The 13,139-nt window shown below is 47.3% G+C and overlaps 1 protein-coding gene across 3 annotated transcripts in view; it reads left to right on the top strand.

The window, feature by feature from the left end:
* The window catches only part of KDM4B (lysine demethylase 4B), a 92,892-nt gene extending 90,290 nt beyond the window's left edge, over window positions 1–2,602 (top strand). For all 3 annotated transcript variants that reach the window (XM_082331076.1, XM_082331075.1, XM_082331074.1), the window contains one exon: window positions 305–2,602. In XM_082331076.1, coding sequence (XP_082187202.1) covers window positions 305–490 — 186 coding nt within the window. In that variant the 3' untranslated portion in view covers window positions 491–2,602. The remainder of the gene's footprint in view (window positions 1–304) is intronic.
* Window positions 2,603–13,139: the final 10,537 nt, after the last annotated feature.

Genomic DNA, 13,139 nt, shown 5'->3' with positions numbered 1-13,139 from the left:
GGATGGGGTAAACAGAGAATTGGCAGGGCAGGAGCTGAAGTGAAAGATATTCTGGTACAGAAGGAAGGCAACTGGAGGGTTTCTCTTTCCAGCTGGGTTTCAGAAGCCCAGAATTTTTCATTTCAGCCGTGGGCTTTGCATGTTTCGGAGTTCATTTTTTTTTTCTACAGAAATACTCTGGACCGAATTGTTCGCTTGCTGTCCCTGCTGTCTTGTTGCACAGGCGGGCTCCACGGTTTGCACCCGTGTCTCTCCCTGTTGTCCTGCTGTGCCTCTAATGATTGTGCTTTCGTGTCTCCTGCAGTCCCTCAGCACCGGGGCCCCTCAGGAAGATGTATTTTCGGGAGATGAAGTGAGAGCAGCCAAGCGCCCCCGGCTGGGGAATTCAAGAAATCCCGAAGAATACGGACAAAACCCAGATTACTTGGCCTTTATGGAGAGCCTGTTGCAGACACAGTACCAGCCTGGAACTCAGAGCAACATGTTTTAACCAGGATTAATTCAAAATATTAAATTAACCCTTTTCAAGCCTGCGGAAAAATAAACAGGAAACTGTGGAATAGAAGACTATCCTTGTGCAATAGCCTGCTGTGAATTCCTTTCATCTACTCTTGGTTTGGACGGCAAGAAAATCCCGTCTGGCTGCACGCTACCTCTACTTTGCCAGACGTTGCTGACCAGTAGAGTAGGGAGCTTGAAAAACCTTCAGACAGCATTTCACACGGAGACTTTGGAAGAGTTTGTACTAACAGAGCTTTGTGACTGGCTCCTTTTTATGAGGCTTGGAAAGGGTTAAAATTTGACGAAATGACTTTTTAAAATATGTCAAACTCTTTTGTCTTTAAAGGTGCTATTACATTGACTACTGAAGCAGCCTTTGGAATTGTGTTTTCTGTACATAGACGTCACCTTTGTGAAGTTTTCTATAAATGAGCATTATTAAAAAAAAAAAGCAAACAAAAATAGGAAAACAAAAGTTTCCACAAAACATTTTTCTAGATTATGGCTTTAAAACAGAAAATAAACAAAATCCTCCCCCCTCGCCCCCACCTGAAATGTGACTAATACTACAGCGGGGAGAGAGCGAGCAAGAGCAGATGTCCTGGAAAGTTCTGGGTTCTTTTTTGTAAAGAAACACTATCTTCTTTGTAAGCTGGGGAAGATGGGGAAAGAAATGTTTCATAGCTGGGCTGTTTCTTACCATTAGTTCTCTTAAAGACATGTGATAGATATGTGCGTTTCTGCCATGTCACCAGGAAGGGACTTAAGGAAGAAATGGCCAGGTTTTGGTCATTCTTGTCGTCTTCCTTCCCCATCTTTGCCATCACAGTTGCTTTCTAGTTAAAAATCAGCATGGCTTTCAGTTACAATATGCCACTCAGTTTTGGCAAGTGTTCTGTTGCTGCTTCTTGTGTTAGTTCCTTTACGAGCCATCCCCCTTCCCCGCGGCAGACTAGAGCGTCGAGGCGTTGCTCTAGCTCTCTGGTAGGCATGTCTCCCATAGGAACTTTTTTCTTTTCTTTGTCTCCTCTTTTTTTTTTTTTCTCTTTTTTTTTTTTTTTTTTTTTTTTGAGTTGTGCTCCTTACAGTTGTGAGAATCATTCCATGACAGAAGCCGGGGAGGTGTTTGTATGTTTTTCTTTTATCCTATTAAAGAAGAAATTCCCCAAACATCTCTGATTGTCGTGACATCCTTTACTTAAGTAAAGACTGAGCCTTTGAGACACTCCTGGGGAAGAGGAACGCAAGCCCTTCATTTGATTGGACTCGGTTCACTGAGAATTGAACGAGCGTTAAAGGCAAAAACAAATCCTAAAGTATTGAGTGGGCAGCTCCCACTTGAACACTTGAAAGTCACCTCCGGTCGAAGAGCTGTTACGGAGCAGTGTTTTGTAAAAGAGCCTGATCCCAAACCCTGCTGGAGTCACTGGAAAGTCTTCCGCTCTCTTTGGAGGACCTCTGTCAGTCCAGAGGGAAAGCAAAAGGCAGCCCTAGGGCAGAGTTGGGAAGGGGACGTGGCTTCCACGATGTCTGGGTGCAGGGGGGCAAGGGCGCATCGTACCACGCACCTCAATGCCTTGGCCGGGCAGAAGCCGCTCTGAGATAGCAGAGCTCTCCAGAAGGCTGCACAGCAATCTTTTCCACTTAATTCCCTGAAATTACTGGACAGAAAGAGACAGTATTCTTTCTCTCTCTCTCTTTTTTTTTTTTTTTTTAAAGCCCCTTTGCAAGGTGGTCGTTGTTCTGGGGAGAGGTTTTTAAGCAATGCTATAGCTGGATCTTTAAGGGAATAAGTGGGAAGGATTTGTGGGCTAGCAGATGGTAGATTAGCATCTCGAGAGACTCGGTGGGTATTAAACTGTCCTAGTGAAAGAGTGGAGATAGAATAAAGCAAGGTTGTTTTTTTTTATTTTGATTTTTGTTCTCCCTTGAGAATTGGAGTTCCCTTTATTTCTTACTGCCTCTGCTACGGGTTATTTTCTTCGTGTGCGTGTCTGTGCGCGCGTGCACGCGTGCGCGTTTGTAAGACGTTTGAAACAGGGTTTTTTTATTTCTGAGTTTTTGACGTTTTCAATAGATGTCTCCAAGAATAAAAACAAACTGAGACTAATAAAAGTTTTAAAAATTGGCAAGGTTCTTAAAAGCCTCGGTTGTTACTCCTACATAGCTGTCTCCTGTCGGTTAAGACATGATTTAGGAGAAAACTTGCTTGTATAAAAGAATAAGAATGTTGCCAGGCCACAAGAGAAATATTTAAAGCAATTGAAAGAGAATTTAAACAGCAGAGGATTTTTTTTGGAGGTGGGAGGGGAAGGGTGGGATGGGATGAGTGGTTGTGAGCAATGGGGGATTTCCTCTGCATGTTCAAGTCCTGACTGAAATAGCACCATTACTGTATTCATATGTAGTACCTTTTAAAAATACTATTTATATTGTAAAAACAAAGTGTGTTTCTTCACCCCATATTCAGATGATGAGTTATGTTTAAACGTGAACCTGGAACTGTAGAATCCTTTTCCTTGTTGCAGGGGTTCTCCCTTTTTGTTTATTTTTAAACCCCGCTTTTTGGTTTAGGAATGACTTGTGCGGATTATCTATAATGACCATATTGATGGCCTCTGTGCATCAGACTATTGAAAAGGAAATAGGAAATGCACATTCCTACCCCCCCCTTCCTCCAGTGAAATATATTTGTAAGTGTCTGATTATGTGCTATAAAAATAATGAATTTTTTTCCTCCCCCTAGATTAAGGATGTGATGTATTTTTTGCATATTTTTTCCCTCTGCCTCTAGGTTCATAATGAATTAAAGGCTGTTGAGCACTTCAGAATTACACTTTTTGGGGGGCTGAAGTCTCTTCATTTCTAAGTTTGAAGTCTTTTGTGCTGCAGGAGGAGGTGGCTCCCGGCTCTGGTTGGTGAAGCTGACTGATAAAGCTGAGCCAAGCGAAGCTGAGACTGATGAAGAGGAGCGTGGTCTTTTCCTTCCTCTCTGTTAACCATGCAGGAGAAGAGGTCTGTCGTTGCACCCCTTCCCAAAATTAAGAACCAAGCTTGCAATGCATTTTTGTCCAAGGTCCGGGATTTGCTCTAGCTGGCTCGTTCATGAGAACCGTGCTTGCTAAATAGCCAGAGGTGGTTCTAAAATCCTTTATCTTTTATACTGCCAGTTTGCTACTTCCTTTCGGGGTCTGCTTCACAGCCTGCCGGTAGCCTTTCTTTGTAGCCCTTGGAGGTTGCGCTGACATTGAACCTCTTAAAATAGCATCTTCCTGAACCTTCATTTAAACACCTTCATTTCCCATCCTGAGCCCTGACTTTGCTACAAATTCCTCTCCAGTTGTTGCAGTATGAGGCTAATGCTGCAGATTATGTGAAAGAAATGTCCAACTTGCAGTCTTTTGCAGCTTAATAGTTTTTCTTGAGATAATCTGAGGAATCATACTAGTGGGAAGAAGCTGGTTATACGCAGTCCGTTGGAACTTACACCCACACAAAGCTTACCTTTTGAATTTAAGGTCTGCTATATTGCTGTAATAAGAGCTAGTATAATTTTAAAGATGTCTTAAGAAGCAGTACATACTTCAAGTAACTGCCTGGATCAGTGATCAAAAGGCAAGGATCAAACCTTTCCATCGCTCTGTCAGAGCCTCGCAGGTGGAACAGACGTTTCCACGCAGCCTCCCCGCTAAGTCGCCGTGGGTTTCTGTTACTCGCTGAGATTACGCTAAAATACGGAAGATGGAGGGGTATAGGAAATGATGCTGTGCCCAGGGAGTCCTCGGGGAGACGATGTGAATACTGCAACTGCTGTAGCGAAGAGCTTTGCTTCCTATGCTTTCTTCTGTCCGAGTACTCTTTGGGGCTGGAGGAAAGACTGTAGGTGAGCACAACTCATTTGCCTTTTCTTCTAACCTCTCTATCTTTCTTATCCCCGGAGAAAGCGTATTTGCGTGTATCTTTTAAGCCCACGCAGCTGAGCTGCATCTCTTACTAAAGCACGTTTCGGTTTCCTCCTTTTGCTTTTCCACGTTCTCCGTTTGTGCCAGCTCCATCCTCTGGCGGCCCGGCCGGTTTGCCCTCCTCCCGCCCCGGACAGCGTGTCCGTGCTCTGGTGCCTGCTGTGCAGCTCCCCCCGCCCGCCGCTTGCCTCTGGTCCTGCCCTGCGGGGTGCTTTGCTTGGGCCTTGGCCATTAGCGGACCTGAGCTGCCAGGGTAGGGACGAGATGCCCGTATGTGACGCCTTGTCTTGCGCAAAGGACTGCGGTTTCTCCTTAACTGCCTTGCAGAGGTCCAGCTCGCTTGGGCTGGCGAACAGCAGGGTGCGTTCACACAAGCAGATGTTTTGAAACCTGTAGCATAGAAGCTGACAAAACTCCCTGAGTCAGTGTCACCAACTGTCACATGCACAATAAAGTCATTTTGTGATAATTGCTGGCAGCAATGAGAAGACGGATCAACGGGCTGCTTATTCCTCCTCCGAGGCCAGCAGAGAGTTTTGCCGTATGCCTGGAGAGTGGAAGGGTGGATGGAGATTCATTAACTCCTTCTCTGGTTGGAGAAAGGTCTTTAGCGTGGTGAGAAGAAACGGAGATCGTTCCTTTTTTTTTTCTTTTTTTTTCTTTCTAAAGAACAGGATTATTTAGAAAACTAAAACCAGCAGTGTGGATTGAGATGAGGCTGTGTAGTGCTGGGGCTGAACGGACAGCCCCAGCTTCCACGAAGCTTGATGAGATGCCTACCACTTTGTCCTTTGCTGCGTCATGGTTCTCTCACTCTGGACGACTTCTTGTGATAACTTCTAGTCCTACTGAAACAATTCTTGCAAACGCGTTGCTGCAAATCTCCAGCGTGCAGATCTATGTGTTCGCACAAGGTATTTTGTGGCTTTTCCATTCACAGCCTCTCCGGGCTTCCAGCTTTGCTGCTGGTACACGGGAGGAGATGACGGGCTTTCGGGCACTCCCTCTTTGCTGTACTTGCTCCTTTCCTTTTTTGCTTTACTTTTGTGACTGTTCAGTTTAGGGAAAGCGCAGATGATGGAAAAAACCTTGTCACATGCTGTAGACATCTGTGCTTCGGCCAGTTTTGCAGAACTTCTATTTCTTGAGGTTATTCTGTGGGGATTTTTCTCTGTTCCTCTTCCCTCGCTGCTCATATTAGTTCTTCATCAGTAGTTCTCCTTCAGCTTGAACAAATTGCACCGGTTTAATAAAACTATTCATTAAACAGGTGCAATTCCCTTCTGGAAGAATGCTCTTGTTTTGGTTGGAGTGGTTTACGCAGGGAGTTTTAGCTTAAGGTAATAGGGAGCCGTTTTAAACTAAACTTTGCTTTGAATCTGGGCATGCTATTTCAGTTTAATAGCAATTTGAGTTGAACTAGTGGAATTTCTCACGAGAGAAATGGTCTGTGGTGGTGGGCATCGTTCATCTGAGGGCTCAGAGGACGACAGCGACGGATCGGCACGTGGCTCTGGCTTGAATTTCTTCACGGCGTAAGGTGACGCCCTTCCCGCAGCGGGTGCCTTTGCCAGCGCTGCCGTGGGCAAGGCCCTGTTAGTCTTCTTGTTTGGGCTTCTTTTCCCTGCCCTGTGTGTAGCTAAATGTGGCCTAACAAACTTTTACACCCTTTTTGAAATAAATGATTGCAAGGTCCTGCCCTGCGAATAGACCGAGTCGGAAAGAGCGCACGTTTGTAGAAGAGCTTTTTCAGGTGTGCGATCGTACTTTGACGGATGAAAGCAAGGAGCAAGGCTGGCTGCGTGGAAGCTGCCAGGCGCCAGCGCCGTCCCGCTCCCCGGGTGGGCGTGCTCCCAGCTACGCGCAGCTCCTGCCGCGCTCTCCTGTTGTCCGACGCGGCGCTGCCGCTTCCCGCGGCGCTGGCCCGCGCGTCCCTCGGCGGGAGGCACGGCGGAGCCGCCTGACGAGTACCTCTTGTGACCCTTGTTATTTCCCGTGGCATTAGTTGCGTGTTTCTTGGGTTAGAAGGACAATTTGTCCCTTGATCTCATTACAGGTTAATGAGGAGACCCTGTGAATGAGTTCGACCCTGTGAATGAGTTCAACCCTGTGAAATTTAAGCAGTCTCTGCTTCAGAGTACCTACTACAGGCGATACCTGCCAGTGCTCCCTCAGCTTGCCAACGGGAATAAAGGTTCAACAAATTGCTCGAGATGCCAGCAGAAACACTCCGAATGAGTTCCTGGGGGTTCCTCATTTCCAGCCCCACCTTCAGGTCGTCTCTCTTGCTTCTGGGCCCGTGAACAACTGCACTGGCGCGCACACGCGCACACGCACACGCAAAATAAAGGCAAATCCACTTTGGCAAAATGCCAAGACTCGAATGAGTTGGAGATGTTTAGCTAGAATTATTTGGCAGCTTTGACAGCAGAAAAAGATAACTACTCAGTTTACTTGCACACCAATAGAAAATTACTGGGAGTTATTTATTCAGCATTAGAGGAGCAAAACAATTAAATTTTTTGTTTCCAAGAGGGGAAACGTAAAGGTCACTGTGCAAATATTGTTTGGAATTACATAGCGACCACAGCTTAACCACTTTTCCTGTGGAATAAATACGAATTTGGCTGTGTTTCAGCACAGTTGACTTTGGCTTACCTCTCTACCCTAGCCGTGCCATTTCAGATGCCAGCTGCTAATATCCCCCAGCAAATGAGCTCGTAGCCAAGCTGTCTCTGAAACAGGAGCGATACCCTCCCCTGTGCCCCAGATCACGGTTTAAAAATAAATAAATGGACAGATCCACTGCTCATCTGCTTCATTTAACGGAGCCATCTCTCGAAAACATAGCAAATTTTCTTTGATTAGGAATGAATGGTCAGTTAGCCATGATGCAAGCCAAGATGCTGCTGCCATTTAGAATAGCAGGGATTCAGCTGCCTGGCTAAAAAGATCAAATGTGAGTTGATCGTAGGTACAGAAGGGTCACTGGACGATTTTCTGCGTGGCGAAGCAATGAGGCGGGGAGAAGGGCTGTTGTGCAAGTCCGATTCCTTCTGTCTCCACTTAGAGCTGAGGTTTATTTTCTTTTTGTTATCTTAATAGCTTGGAGCCACTGGAGAATATCTAGGCTGAAGAAGTGGTGCATCTGATTAATCTGGGATTCAGATATAACATGGAATTAACACTGCAATCCGGTAGCTTTGAGTCCTGCGTTGGGTGATTAGCATGAGATTTTTGTCGGCGTATAGTGAAAAATCTGCCTGATTCCAACTGTTTTTGTGAGATCCCACTGCTTAGGGATGTTTCTGTTTTACAGGAACAATTTATCAGAACATTTTTTACTACTTCAGAGCATAGGCAATTGGCTGCTCATTAAATGCTATGATTTCTCTCACTTCTGTGATGTTCTCAAACCAAGGAGCTGGTCCATTTTGGCCAAATTAATTTCTCTGCAGTTTTTCTCCATAGTAAGAGATGCCCTCATTTTTTTTTTTTCCTGGCTGGAATTGAGATGTTGATGCTCAGGCCTGAGTGGCCAAGTACCTGCAGATGACGTGGTCTCCGTGGAGCTCTGCGGTGAGCAGCAGCACCCTGACTTACTACAGCGGCCCCGCTGAAGCTCCCCTTTTGGAAAATTGCTCAGGGATTTCCCAACAACCGTGTGATAAAGCTGGGCAAGGGAACCCCGACATCGAGCCTCCCCACCCCACTGCGGTTTACGCTTGGAGGTGCTTGCTTTGACTTTGGACATCATTTTATGTTTTTGAAAGATTGACTCTCAAAGCACTGAGACCAGACTTCATGTCCACTTACAGCACTGCTAGAATCACTGCACTATTTCACTCTCAGCAGGTGATTGACTGCAAAGAGGGGAAACAAAACACCAACCTGTTTGCTCGCCACACTGGGCCTTTCCTTACGCAGTTGCCATTGCAGCCTGGGCTCCCTCGGCTGCTCCTGCTCCGAGACCGGAGTATTTTTAACCTCACGCTCCCACCTTTCCCCCTCACCAAAAGCCCGATAAAAGGGAGCATCCCTTGGGTTTCTTTTGTCAAGACCTCAGCGCGACTGGGCCGTGGCAGTCCCCGATGCAACGTGACCACAGCCTGTCAGTGTCTTGTCACCTCTCTAACGCGCTTCTATTTACTGCCATAATCGGCACCCCTGAAAGGCGAGGCTGAGCCGCCGCTATTAAGTATAATTGTCATTGTGACAGGTCCATTGTGGGGGAGAAAATTTCTGCCTTTCAGAGCTGTCTCTCTGATAAAAAGCAGCAGCAAAATCTGAAATTAATCCCCTGGCGCAAGACTGACACAGGGATCGGGGGTCGGCACGGGCGGCGCGGGGCAGGGGCTGCGCTCCCCTCGCCTTCAGCTGGGGTCTGCGGAGCCGCGGCCGCTCCCCGCAGCCCCCGGGCTGCAGACAAGTTTTCTTTCCTTATCCCCCGTTCGAATCGAGAAAGGCCCAGCATTAACCGCTCTGTTTACTCCTCTCCGCAGATTTGCCCGCCGTGGACGTGTTGTGTTCCCGTGGGGGACATCCACGTCTGCATGGAGCCCCGGCTCTGCACGGGGCAGGGACGACCCAGGCTGAGCCGGGACCGCCGGAGGGTGAGCTGGCCCCCCGAGACCGTGCGCTCGCACAGCTCCGGTCGCCGGTAAGTTAATTCTCTCCTGCCGCCGAGCTCTTGGGGGTCCCGTTCGGTCACGTCTGATGGACGTTCCTCACTGAAGAACGGGAGGAACCCGTCCTCCTCTGGGGACCTGGGCTGAGGCCCTTCCCTCCCAGCACGGCTGTACGACCTCAGATGATGGCGCTTAAACTAAAGGTGAACTGCCACAAGCTCTCGCTAGTACTAGTGCTACCAGAACGCCAATTATAGTTCCCTTACAACCCTCTTTTCAAGCTGTTTATTGCTACACGAGGAAAGTAGCATTGAAGCGTCTTGTGATCTCAGGCATCAGATGTATTTTGGAGACAAAGTTTGATGAAAATCCATTTGTCTGTTGGTTTTCCCCTCCCGACTTCTGCCTGGATACAGCTGAGCACAGAAAAAGCCCCTCAGCTGAGAAGTTTTTATAGTTGCACCAAGATCTCTCAAACAGTTTCTCCTAAAATATTCAGGCTTAGTCACCCGTGTGAAGGAATAGTGAACGTCTACGGTTTGGGAGCTGCATGCTGACACAAACGTGCAGAACGCCTCCAGCATCGCACCTGGGACCCGAAGCCCTGTCAGCGCAGGGGTGAAAATGAGAATAAAATTAGGTCCTGGGAGGCCCGGCCGAGCTCCGGAGGAAGCGGGGCTGTCTGCCCCGGGAGCTGCCGCGTCCCGAGGCAGTTCCCTGATGCCGATGTTCGCCCTGCCGTTGCCTTCTGCCTTAGGTACAGCATCTCGCTCTCCTGTGCCTCAGCTCCTAAATCTGTACGGTGATGGTTATCATCCTGCCATCCTTTTCCTCCTTATTTTTATGTCTGTTCTCAGTAGGGGAAGTTTCTTCTTGTGAACAGCCTTGCTTTCAATTTAACAACTCTCTGCTTCCCTGTAGAAAATTGCAAATAGGTTCTTCCAGCTGCTTTATTCCTGCACCAGGCTAATTTCTTTCCTCGGGACTTGACTGCACCGCGTTGGGTGAGGAGGAGGAAGATGCCTGCCAGGAGCAGGCTTTCGGTGCTGAGGAGCTCCTCCGAGCTCCTGGTATTCCCCTTAGGGCTCCCTCCAGTCCAGGGCAAGGCAAAAAATGTTAAAATCCAGGTAGTGGAACTCAATGCTATAATTTACACTTGTTTTTTATTTCGGTATTTTCATGATTTATTAACTCCAAAAGAAATCAGGGAAATTTATTGCACTGCATTTTTGTATTACAGTAGCATCCTGCGTACACGATTGGGATTAAGACTGTATGATACAGGAATAATAAAACACAGTTAAGGCAGCCTTGTGCCCTGGAAACGGTTTGCAGTCTCTGTTGGGGAGATACCACAACTCTGTCTGGGACACAGCGAAAAAGGATGACGGTGAAAGTAACGGGAACACGGGCTTGCTGTGCGTACGACAGTGTGTAATTACGAGCCTTCTGGATATTTTATTTTAGTGATGCAGTAGACAAAGAAATAATAAAGCATCAATGAAAACCTGAGGCCGTTTGCCACTGCTAACGTGGTAGTGGTTACTCTTACAGAAGGATTTGAAGTTTACAGTTTCAGGGTAAATTTGGGGCAAGAAGAGCGAGCATTGCATGGCATTTCTGCCACCCTTTGCAGCTGCCTTCTCGTAGCGACGTGTGCCCAGCAGCGGGGTGCAATGAGATTATGAATGGGTAAACTTACTCGGGATGCTTTATTTCTTTAAAGTGATTATTTGTTTCCAAATCATCTCTGCTGTGCTCTAAACGTACACCGCGCTTCCGAAGAGGTGGATAAGCTCAGAAGAAAACAAAATAAAACAGTGAATTCTTTTGGCATCTTAAATGTTCTGCGCGTCGGATGCCGTCTCAGATGTTATGAGCCGAGGTGTAAAACCGGCTTTGGCGCAGATCCAGCATCCCCCCCCCAGGAAAGGCATGAGAATTACCCGTGAGAGAGACATCAAATGCACAGTCAAGGCTGGATCCTGCTGCCACTGGAATTCTCCGAGAGAGAAACCATTTTGGATGGTTTTTTTAGGGAAAAAAAAAAAAGTAAAATCCCTGCGAATTATGTAAGGCTCCTTTGAAGTCTGGGAGGGAGCTGGCGTTCATTCTGCATCCCTCCTTGGGAAGGGGCCGCGGGTGAGAGCCAGCTCCCGCCGACGGCAGCGCGAGGAGCAGGACCCGGCGCGGGGCAGGGGCCTCGGCGATTTCGGCGTGGCGGGAGCCTGCGCCCGGGCGCTTCACCCGCGGACCCCCAGCCCGGGCCTGCGGGAGCCGCTGCCTTCCCCTATAAACACGGGAGCAGACAAAAGCCGCCACGATCTGATAATAAAATGTCTTTGGAACAGCTGTCTGCTGACAAGTATAATAAACTGTATTAATGGTGTCATTATTATTCCCTAATTAAAAGCTAATAACTAAGAGTTAATTGCCTTTAAAAGATGAAGCAGTGCTGTGGCAGGGATTTATCTCTGTTTTTCTTTGCTTGCCTGGCTGTGCTGATATTTTTAGGCTAATTAATTGAATCAGATCTTACTGAAAACTAATAATCTCTCTGTGTTGATTCAACCAATTGAATTAAAAGGTGTTCGCTCTGTCCTCGGTTTAAAAAATATATATGTGTGCTCCTTGCAACTAGTTACTGTGAGCGATGATGGTCAGCAGGGCTTAGCGTGGTACAGAGGCTGTCGGTGGCAAAATGTTTTGATGGGGAGAACTTTCCCCTGATGTTAAGAGGAGGGAACTGGAGCATCGTAGGAGCTGGAGGAACGCCACGGCCTCTAACTCCGTTAATCCTGAGTCACTGTGCTAGCGTAGATGGACACGAAACACCTGCAGCCTTAATCAATGGATTTTATCCGGAGACAGCAAAAAAAAAAAAATACAGCTGTCCTGAGACTTTCTCTTCAGATGTTGATCAAGATTTTTGCGGTCAGGGCGGGATGAAGTGGTGTGTTAGGATCTGACCTTTTCTCATCTGATGGGCAAGAAGCCATTTACGAGTCTTTTAAGCCGTACAAGGGCTGGGGCCATCTGCAGGCGCGGCCGTTGGTTTCTGCTGCCCCCGTGCCCCTCCGTTGCCGCTGTCCCCTCTGGGGCTGTGTTGGGGGTGTCGGTACAGCCACCGACGAGCTGTGCATCGCCTTCTGGCCCACCTCAAAACTCCCATCCCTGCCCCAAAAATACCATTTCAGCATCCCCCGATGAGCTCCTGACGGCTGTGTGATGCTAATTGAAAGGAACCAAATGTTCTCGTTGGAAGTTCGCTTTATCGGTGTTAATCTTCTATGTGGAGTAATTTTATTAAAGTTCCCCAAAGAGCAAATTGTAAATTCATTAGTGCCCATTTTGGACCGCACCCTCCCTCATTTTGGGTAAAAAAGAGATTAGAAGTCATCTGGGCTCCGTGATAATTAAAAAGAAGATGCTCAAACATAATTCTTAATTAAACAGTAATGAGATAAGAACTTGTGTAGTCTGCTTTTAGTCTGTTGGAAAGATGCAGAGGTTCCCATTGTAATTATGTGATTTATGATCTTCCACACAAAGATGTAATTAGTTTTTTTCCCCTCTTTTTAAAATTTAAACATTATTTAGATAAAAAAAATTGCGCAGCAATTTGAATCTGCTTTTCCTGGTGGAATAGTAATTTGTTTTGATTTATCTTTAGGTTTCCACCTAAAAAATTCCCCCATAGCTAAGAGGTGGTATCCTAAAACACAAGACCCCCCTGCATGCCCGAGAGCCCTAAGGAGAGGGAGGCAGGTTGTTGGATGCGGTGGGATGGCAGTGGGGGACCGGGAGCGAGACATTTGAGGCCGAGACACGGTGAAAGCATTTCTTCCCGCTTAAAAAGGTGACATTTGTGTTTCCAGGTGACGCCTGCGGAACGCTTCCCCCTCTGATGCCGATCTGCCACGCGAATTGGATCCGCCGATGGTTTGTTTCTGCCTCTCCCATCTTCTGTGAAGAGACGGAGCGAGCCCTCGGTGAGCTTTTGCAAGTCGTCACCGGGGAGCCTGAGCGCATCTGCCTCGGTGGAGTC

The sequence above is a fragment of the Platalea leucorodia genome, assembly GCF_965183815.1.
Source record: "Platalea leucorodia genome assembly, chromosome: 21".
NCBI classification, from domain to species: Eukaryota; Metazoa; Chordata; class Aves; order Pelecaniformes; family Threskiornithidae; genus Platalea; species Platalea leucorodia.
This window is presented reverse-complemented; position numbering and strand designations above follow the sequence as displayed.